Source organism: Cyprinodon variegatus, unplaced genomic scaffold (genome assembly GCF_000732505.1).
Source record: "Cyprinodon variegatus isolate N-32 unplaced genomic scaffold, C_variegatus-1.0 Scaffold939, whole genome shotgun sequence".
NCBI lineage: Eukaryota > Metazoa > Chordata > Actinopteri > Cyprinodontiformes > Cyprinodontidae > Cyprinodon > Cyprinodon variegatus.
The window spans coordinates 10,552-20,307 of NW_015151392.1; the positions used below are offsets into that span (position 1 = coordinate 10,552).

The window sequence follows — 9,756 nt, forward strand, 5'->3', positions numbered from 1 at the left end:
GCGGGCTCCTCTGCTCGAACAAAGAGGCCTTTCACATTGACCTTGACACATGGCCACACCGTCACCACAGGAACCAACGCAGAGGAATCCACCCTGACTCTCTGATATCAATCTCTCTTTACCTTTTGGATAAATTCTTCCACCTCTAGGCTGATGTAAGGCTAATGCACACATGGTGCTGGTTTTATTCCTGCAGCCTGGCCAGAATAAATTCCCTCATGAAAACATTAAGTTTGAGAATCCCTTTTTGTGTAAAATAATAAAGAATAACACTTTTATTTGACTATCCAGATAAAGATGTATTCGGTTTTTAAAACCAACATTTTAAAAAATACTCGCATGGATATTCAAAGAATTTATTTTTAAAACATTTCTCCTTTTTTGGTTCATCTTTTTTTTCTTTTACAACTGCAGAGCCTGAAAAGAAAATAATTCAGGCATGAAATTGCAAGTATTTTTTTAAACAAAATAAGAGTCTTTGAATTTACACATTTTTCCTAAAGAAATTAAAAGCATATCTGTACAAACTTTCTTTTTTTCCTTTACAAAGCACATCGTTTCAAAATGTACATTATTTCACATTTTATACATACAAAAAAAAACAATGGGGAATTTTGCTACATTTAAGAAAAAAAACACTCCAGCTCCTCAAATTTGAGAAGACAACTTGAACACAGTTTGATCACGTTCAGCTCCCATCATTTGCTGCTTTACAACATTTTTCATTTCCGTACTCCAAGAGTCACAGAACAGCCAAGAGAACACTGGAATAGAATATCAGTCTTTTTTTTTTTTTTCTTGGCTAGAAATTTCAGTATAGCCATCCTAAACAATTGACAAAATGTCTGTTTCCAAATGTGGGCAGCTAATGAGTCATTCAGTCAGTGTCCACATGGCATGGGTTCGTCCCTTGGAGTTCTGCCTCGCGATACAACCGCAGGAAGTCTTTGTAGCGAGGAGCACAGCCCATCCAGGCCTCCCCAAACCTCACTGTCCCGGTGAAAAGAAACTCTCCGTCTCCAGGCTTCACCCTACACTGCATCGGCATTTTAATGTTGCCTGTCCAGCTTCGTACCCTCACACCCCCTGACAAAAAGACACGGGTCTTCTGTCTGTAGAGTCGACTGATCTCCACAGACACCTGGGAGTGCTCCTCCTCCAGGCCCACGTCTTTAATGATGCCTCGTGCCACTGCAGGGAAATGACAAAAAAGGAGTGCATCAATAAATGACTTTATCAATAAATGCACCATAAACAAGCCTCTCGGTTTACCAATGATTACCCTTTTCAGTGTGGGTGCAGTTACTAAGGGTAGACAACTAGTATTTACACATTTTAGTAACAAGCATAGTTGGTTATTAAATCTATCGTTCATACATTTTCCAAGAAAGAGAGAAATACTGAACAAAAATTATTCTCTTTAAAGTTTCAATCTGCATGAGTGATGGAGTGCTGGATTTAAATGTTGGGAAATGGTAGAGATAATATCAAACATCTATATTCTATAGAAATACAATTACAGATATATTTAGAAATAATTAGCAAACACTAACGCTTTGCACACCAACCACTAAATTAAACTGAAAAGTTAAACATTTTTTCTTCGTGCCTAAATGGTAAAAATCTCAGCATGATATTGCCTCCAATTTTAGTGTTTCTAAAAGTTTCTGTTATAGCTATTCAAGAAAAAAAAGTGAATCTGCTTAATAAAAACTTTTGCTTAGAAATTAGACACAAACCTCTGATAGGTGGGGACCTACGGTGTCATAACTAAAACTTACCAAAGTCATTAGTGCAGACGGCTAGGAGCATCTCCGCATCAGTGCAGGGTCGACAGGGTGCTAGGAGAATAAAGAAACAGGGAAAATAAGTCTGCGTTCCCACAGAAAAAGAACAACTGAATCCTTTGACACTTCCTTCCACAGAAGGAAAACAGCCTCAGCTCAATCAATCTGATTTATCTTTTTTATCTTAAAGTTACTGAATAACATTCATTATGGCAAAAATCCATATAAAACCAATTTGCACAAAATTTGAATACTTCAAGTGCTTTGCATGCAAATTCTCAACACCAATAATATAATTTATCCCAGACTAGATCTATGTTTGATCTACACAAAAACAGTACTGGAGGTATCTAGGGCAAGAGTGAGTGAGTCATAATAGATACTGGAAATATTTAGTAATAGTAGCAGAGCTTTTCTAATGTTGTGCAGCGCTAAAGCTAATTGTAAATGTGTTAGCATTGGTTATCAAACACACTGAACTGGTATGGGGCCTGTTCGGTTAGCCCCACCACACAAGCTAACATAATGCAGAGTTTCACCAGGAGCAACTTTATCAGCCAAACTCTAGAAAGTGTTAATAGTGCAAAGAATAGGGCTGTAAGGGACAAGATTAGTCGTCTCATATAGACCTGTAGCCAGATAAAGCTAAATTCTCTCGTTAGACACAGGCTTTTTTTCTCTTAGTGGTAGGCTGGTGCTCAGAAACAGGTGGGGAGAAAGCTAGTGTCAGCAGAGGGAAGGGTTTATGGTCAGTGGTGGACTGTGGGTGCAGCAGAAGTGCCTGTCAGTCCAGAAAAGAAGGAGGATGGCTAACAGTATTAACTCAGGTGGATCATCTCTGCATTTCTAAAAATGAAATGATCAGACATTTTAATTGAGAGACAAAGTCTCAAAAAGCAGAAGTTTTCTCCAATCCTCTTCATTTTCACTGCTGAAAAATTTCAGTCAGAGTGAACGGCAAGCAGGTCAGCTGGAGCAGAACCACAAAGCGCTGCTACGTCACTGGAGAGGTCAAGAGTCAGACAGCGACGAGCCTTGATTGCTCGCTAACAGCTGGACCCACGGTGGACTTCAAGAGAGCGGACCTCGCCCAGAGCCACAGAGTGAAGCGCACACTTGCTTTGAAGTGAGTCCGAGCACTGCCGTGGCATCAGGCAGGACCGCGAGCCGGGGCCCGGCCTGGACCGGACCGGGGCGTGTTTGCTTTCCTACAGAGCCGAGCCGACTGGAGCTCACATATGAAACATGAAACACAACCGCAGGAATGGGCCAAGAGCCGAGTCAGCGTCTCCTTCTGCCCCGTTTGCTCTGATCAGAACCACTTCATAGGAGCAGAGAGCGGAGGAGGATGGGAGGGGTGCAGAAACACATTAGAGTCCCTGCAACATCTGGGACCAGATGCATTCCAGTGAAATGGAGCACATCTTGCTAATACCATTCAGAAGCGTCAAAAACCACTTGAAACAGCCAAGAGAAGACAGGAGATACATAAAGGGGGAAGGAATCAAAAGCTAAATAGTAAAATGATAAACAGACATGACAGAGATGAAGAAGTAGGAATTGATTAGAGGAAGGAAGAACAAAAAGAGTAGAGGGGTAAATAAGTCTATATGCTCCAAGAGGTCCCTCCCAACATCTGGTTGGAAATGCATTCCAGCATGCTGGTGAGCAACCAGATCCCAGTGCAGAGTGTCAGAGAGAGGAGGAAGAGAAAGGAAAGAAATACACCAAAGATGATCAGATGAAGCAGAGGAGCAATCAATCTGCCGCTCAGGCCCCACTTCAACACGAGACCACTGTCTTTGTGAATCACCTCAGTGCTATCCCATACCACTTTACTGCTTCAGAGGAGAGCCATGGGCTCATACCCACTGCAGAGGCTCCCCTCGGATTTCTTTTAACTCTCCAGCGTGCCAAGCAATGACGCAGGAATTGGAAACGTGAAGCCAGAGAGCCGTAAAAAACAAGAGGGTCTGATACTACTCATGTTTTGCTAGAGGTGGAAAAAACAACAGTTGCGCAGCTTGAAGCTGTGCAGGCCTGGCAGGTACGCAGCATGAAAATATACGTCTGTTTTTCATTGGAAGGCCTGTGTTTGGCCATGCCCCTCCACACACACACACACAGAGCCTATCCACAAAAAAGAAAACAATTACAGCTCGCAGCAGAGTGTTCCCGTGTCAGAGCAACGGTGCAGTTGTGAAACAAGCAGAGAGGCGACAAGTTATTAAAACTTTTTCAGGTTTTAATCTCAGCCTTTCCTTTTCCCTCCAAACTAAAAATGAAATGGAGTTTGGTTTGAGTGAACTACTGTGTAAATGTTTAGTGTCAAACCTGATAAAGCTTTTCACCAGCAGATGGCTGTATTTAGTCCTGAGTGTACACCACAGCCACAAAGGAAACAAGCAGGTATGGGTCAGTATGACACTCTCAAAGCATCATGACTTTCTGTAAAAACATCTAACTGTAGTTGTTTTTTTTGCAGACTTGCTCTTATTAAATACATTTTATATTCAGGTGTTGATGCATAAACACACAGGGAATAAACAGAGCAACTAAATATTGTAATAACTGCATAATTAGACAAACTATATGCTCAAGTAGTTAGTTTCTAGACGGCAACATGTTAGTTTGTCTGCTGAATTAATTTTTTAAACACTTATTAGGAGGAAAGGGGGCTCCTTTATTTCTAACACTATAATTGTAAGTTTTGGAGACCAGATTTATTTATATAGAGCTTAGTTTGTCCTTCTGTGAAAGCACTATAGTCTTATTTCAGCGTGGTAACTGACAGCAACATGTGGGGGAGGGGCAGAGTTACATGATTCTTCATTAACACAGAAATCTCAGCCCAATCCAGCTTCTTAGTTTCTAACTTTAAGGAAAGGCATGCTTTGGGATGTAGAATTTTTGAGCTTTTGAAACTTTACTAGAATACCTTATTACGTACGTTGTACCTCAAACCGCGTATAATGACTTGTATTACAGCTCATGACCTCAATAACCACAGGTTCACCACAACTGTTGTAATACAGAAGCAACACAATGGGAATAAACCTTACCAGCAGGTGACTGAGCCTCCTCTCTCAGCCTGTCGCTGACCAGCTCGTACTGAAATGCCGTAATCCGCCGGCTGATGTCCGTACGCGGAATAGCCTCAATGAAGAGCGCCCCCTCCTGGATGCTAAAGCAGTGCACCTTCCCCTCAGCCTGCTCCTCCTCTCGCAGAAGCAGCCGCAGCTTCCCATTGCGATCCAGGTAGATGTTTGTCCCGCTGGAGTCCTTGGAGGGTTTGATGCAGACAGAGAGGCGGGCAGCGGCGGGCGACATGGTGTTGGGCCGCAGGTTGACAATGATGGCTCCGGTGGGGTAGAGCCATTCCAGAGAGCCTTGCGAGCAGCGCAAGTACACCTGCTCCACATCCCTGGTGTGGCCTTCATGGGTTAACCCGCTAAAAGTGACAAGAAAGGGTGAGAGGAGAGCAGTTAATCATAATTTCTCTGACCGTTTGATTAAACCCTGTTGTGATACTTCATCTAAACTAATTATTCGACCAGGAACAACCCAGATCCAGACTGTAAGGACACTAAACCACATTCCTTCTGAAGCATTTAGGCCCTGCGCAAGACTGGCTGCATGACCAGTCACGAGCCACAGCAGCCGACATGACCTCAGCTCAAACACACTCCCCATAAGACATTATTCTGCCCCGAGTTCTGGCAAAACGCACCACTGGCAGGTTGCCTTTGGGAAGAGTTTGGAGGGAGAAGTGGATGAATGGAGGGGACAGAGGGGCTTCTGGGGGAGACAACAGCAGCAGCAACAGTAGCTGTGCCTGCTGCATGGAAGTGCAAATGCCGGTCACGCACCAAACCTCCCCTTGGTTTCAAACCACCAACAAAGAGAGTGGAAGAGACTTGTCCGGGCAGCACTACGGACTGTGGCGCCAGCACGACCAAATCACTCCCTCCACAACTTAATGCCTGGTCAGGGGTTTGAAAACTCCAGTGTGTCAGTCATTCCGTGGCAAAGCCAGAGGCAGGAAGCCATCAGCATACACATGCCAAGCCTGTGGTTTATTTCAGAAGGGGGGGAGAGAAACGCCCAGTATGCTGAAAAAGAGACAGTAAAATTCAAATTCACCATAGATCTAAAGTAACCAAAGGCACATGCTGAGCAGATGCAGCTGAAGCCCCATAACCAGGCTCACCTCAGCACGCCTCTAATTAAGTTCTATCTAAGTTCATCACTTCTGCATGCAATTAAAGGAGATTAGGCAAGCATATCACTAATGGATAACAGATTATTGGTTTAGATGCTTGAAGCATGACTTAGCCCTCCTGTTGGGTGGATTAAAAAAAAAAAAAAAAAAAAATCCACTCTTAAAAGTAGGTTTAAGTATAAATCTGTTTCTGCAGTTGCAAGGAGGGATGTTAGGGATGTGTGCTTCACCTGTTTGTGTCAGGTCATATCATGACACCTAAACATAGGAGTTTATAAACATGCATATGCATTTCAGTATTCATCTGGACAAGATTTAACAATGAAAATTTTAATGAAAAGCTCAGAAAACTTTTTAAAAGTATAAGCTATAATTTTTTTCACAATTTTTTTTGTCATTGCAAATAAAAAAAAAACATGTATTAACAAAATACCACCTTCTAGAATTTGTTTTATCTATTTATATTCTATGCTTGATGTGATTATCTATTGGTTAAATCTATCATTTTCATTTTGCCGCCAGCACCTCTCGTATTTTCACTGCAAACACATGAATTTACCATCTTTAGGTGGGATTTAATTTAGAGTAAAGTCAGAGAACCTCACCTGCCCCTCCAGCTGCACTGGTCGCTTGAATACTGACAGAAAGAAATCCGACAGAGAAGGAGAAGAGGCAGAAATGAGGCCAGCATCGGAGAGAGCATGTTTATCTCGCCTCACTTTGCCTCTTTGCGCGACTAAAACTATGGGAAAGTCCACCGCCGTCTGTCCAGACGCATAATGTTTCCATGTGCCCTGCTCCGCTTGTTCGGTTCTAAGGGGCTCCCTCTCTTTTCTTGTTTTCTGGACTTTCAGCACCATAAAAAGTCTCTTTTCGGACACATAGAGGCTCTCCCAGCGTCGCTCTCCCCGCTAACTGTGAACTGGTTTCGGCTCGCGCTCTGCCTCAGCAGCCCTGATTGCTCTCTCCACGTCACACCCCGTTCGCTCAATCAGCTGCATTTATGGAACCACCTCGGGCTCGGAAAAGACAGTTTCAAACAACAAAACCACTCTTTATCTTAGGAACTTTGATTTATTATTTATCATACGTAACCAGGGGTTAAGCAGAGTATATACAAATTTACATTTAAGTAAGATTATAATTGCTTTTAGCTATTTTTACTCTTAGACTTAGACAACTTTTATTGTCATATTGTTGACAATTTGTTTTGTAAAACTTGACATTTCCATTTCTTAAAGTACAGCAGTGATAAAATGTAAACAATGCGGGACAAGAGATATGGTGCAAAAAAAAACCCAAAACGCATTAAATATGTATTGGTGCATATATGCAGGATTTTCGTTTGGTATTATCAGTGTGATGTGGAGTCAGAGACATGATTTAGAGTTTTCTAAACAGTTCATCTGTCTGATGGCAGTGAGGAAGAAACTGTTGCAGAATCTGCTGGGCCTGCATCAAATGCTGCAAAGCGTTTTCCAGGTGTGAGGGGTCATTTATAATGTTATACAGGCTCAGGACAAGCAACGCTGGGATGAATGTCTTTTATGATCTTCTCTGCTGTTCTCACCACTCTTCTCATTTTCTCCCAGTCTGAGATGCTGCAGCCTCCACACCACACAGTGAGACAGCTGGTCAGAAAGCTCTTTATGGTGCTTCTGTAGTACTCGATTAGAAAACAACAGTTGACTGTAACAAAAATGATAAAAGGGTAAATGTGTAGTCATGGGCGGTTATAGACTGTAGAACTAGCTCTAGCCCCTGTTACAGTCTCTGCATTGAACATATAATATGAAAATAATCTGATGATAATATGGGCTGGAACAGACAAAGTGACTGATAACTCTCTTGGGCCATTTAATTTTTCTCTACAGTTCTGTTTTAATTAGGATTTCAAATATCAAGTGATGTTTTTAGTTCTCTTGAGATAGGATCAAAGTTTCTGTCTGCTAAATTTTGTTTTGAACCACATTGAAAAAAAATACTCTAGTTTGTTACAGCTGAATTTATCTGTTTTACTTAAGTTCTAATTCTGATTTGACTGAAATTGATCATTTTCATTCAAAATAAGTCAAAATGTGTATTCCTAACTTATAAATGTATATTGACCCAATATTCCAAAGATTAGCTCTACACCACCTTTTGGTAGATACATATTTAACAACAAATTATTTCAGTTTCTTTTTTTTTTACATGGTAAATTATCTTTTTTAATTTAAGGTTAATAAAATGTACATTTTAGAAATGTTCTATTGGAAAAACACACAATTTAATTATACTCAATGACATAGAAATGTTACTTCATTGGTAACAGCCACAAGTAACTGTGTTCTCTTAATATGTTTTATCTGATAAACTATTGCCCTGTTTTTTATGCTTTTCTGTGCCCCCATGAAAACATGCTGGCCCCACGTCGGACACCCTAGTAAATTTGGCCTAGAATCACCTCTGCATATTTTCCTGTATTTGGTAAAAATTACGTTTTTTTTGTTGCTTGTTTTAATTTGAGAATGATATTAAAATATGTTCAAATTCATTCAACACCTTATAACATACTTACAAGATACAAATCAATTTTCAAAACTAGAAGATGCCCATTCCTCTTTTTCTCAACAGTGCTTTTAAAGAAAATATGTAGATACAAAGAGTTTCCCAATACTATAAACTTGTGGGTGTGTGTATGTATTGATTTCTGTAAGAATTTGGTTAAAATGAGCTTGTTTATTGCCAATGAAGTAACCAAAGGAGGTTATAGGAGATTTTTCCCTCTATTGTTACTGGACAAAATGTAACAGAGCAAATAATTCCTAGGCCACTTGGATACTAAAATGTTTATGCTCTGCTTGCCAGGCCATTTAGGTGGACGGCCATGATAATGTTCCAGTTTTGCTATTCTCAGTTTATTTTCCAATGAAAAGTAGAACCGTAGTCAATCAAATATTTAATGTTTGGAATAACTTTGTAGAACCTAAACCTGCTTCAGACTTGTCCATAACTTTATCTCTGGTCATTCCCTTGTTTTTCTTCATCTTAACAAGCCTGTGCAGTTTAAAAAATCACTGATATTAAATCAAACATGGGGAAAATCTATTTACTTATTAGGTAATGAAGGCAACTGGTCCCTCTGGACTTAATTATCAATTTTGTTTCATGAGTTCAAAGGCTTGTGTAAAATTCTCAGCATACTTTTTATACCCTTATTAACTGTGAATTATTTTCCTCCTCACATTAAAATTGTGTTGTTGTTTTTGTTTTGTTTTGTTTTATTGATAGTGTAAAAACAGTTTAAGGGTTATAGATACCTATATATTTACAAAAAAACCTGCAGCTTATTCATGAATAAAATCCAAATAATCAACAAAAAAACATTTTTTCCCCCAAAACATGTATCGAACTGCAAAGTGTTTATTTTTATTAGGAAAACCTATTATATTCAAACAAATCATGATAAGCAAACAACATTTGTGACCCTGCCTATGAAAACCCAGCTTAAGTCATTTTTTGGTGAATCTCAACTTAATGTATAAAACCATTCTACACATTGTTAAGAATGGTTTTATACATTAAGTTGAGATTCACCAAAAAATGACTTTAGCTGGGTTTTCATAGGCAGGGTCACATTTATTATGTTGTCTGAACAGGAAATGAATAGGCACAAATTTAAAACTTCTATACTGGTAACAGGTGTTTTATTTTCAAATGTTTTTCAAAATACATTTTCTGACTTTTGCATTTAATTTCCCCTTC

The 9,756-nt window shown here is 40.1% G+C and overlaps 1 protein-coding gene across 1 annotated transcript; it reads right to left on the reverse strand.

Annotated features, from left to right (window-relative positions):
* Positions 1-439: 439 nt before the first annotated feature.
* Positions 440-6,939, reverse strand: metrnl (meteorin, glial cell differentiation regulator-like). Its single transcript, XM_015398545.1, has 4 exons — positions 6,615-6,939; positions 4,850-5,238; positions 1,782-1,841; positions 440-1,191 (listed from the first exon to the last, which is right to left on the reverse strand). The coding sequence occupies exons 1-4, from the start codon at positions 6,710-6,712 to the stop codon at positions 878-880; spliced, it is 861 nt and encodes a 286-aa protein (XP_015254031.1). The 5' UTR covers positions 6,713-6,939; the 3' UTR covers positions 440-877.
* Between the last annotated feature and the right edge of the window lie 2,817 nt (positions 6,940-9,756).

Excerpts from the sequence above, each read along its gene's own strand:
- metrnl (XM_015398545.1), bottom strand. The coding sequence starts at position 6,712 with ATGCTCTCTCCGATGCTGGCCTCATTTCTGCCTCTTCTCCTTCTCTGT. Across the intron at positions 1,842-4,849 it reads GGAGGCTCAGTCACCTGCTG|CACCCTGTCGACCCTGCACT; the intron begins GTAAGGTTTATT and ends TTATTCTCCTAG. Across the intron at positions 1,192-1,781 it reads CGTCTGCACTAATGACTTTG|TGGCACGAGGCATCATTAAA; the intron begins GTAAGTTTTAGT and ends ATTTCCCTGCAG.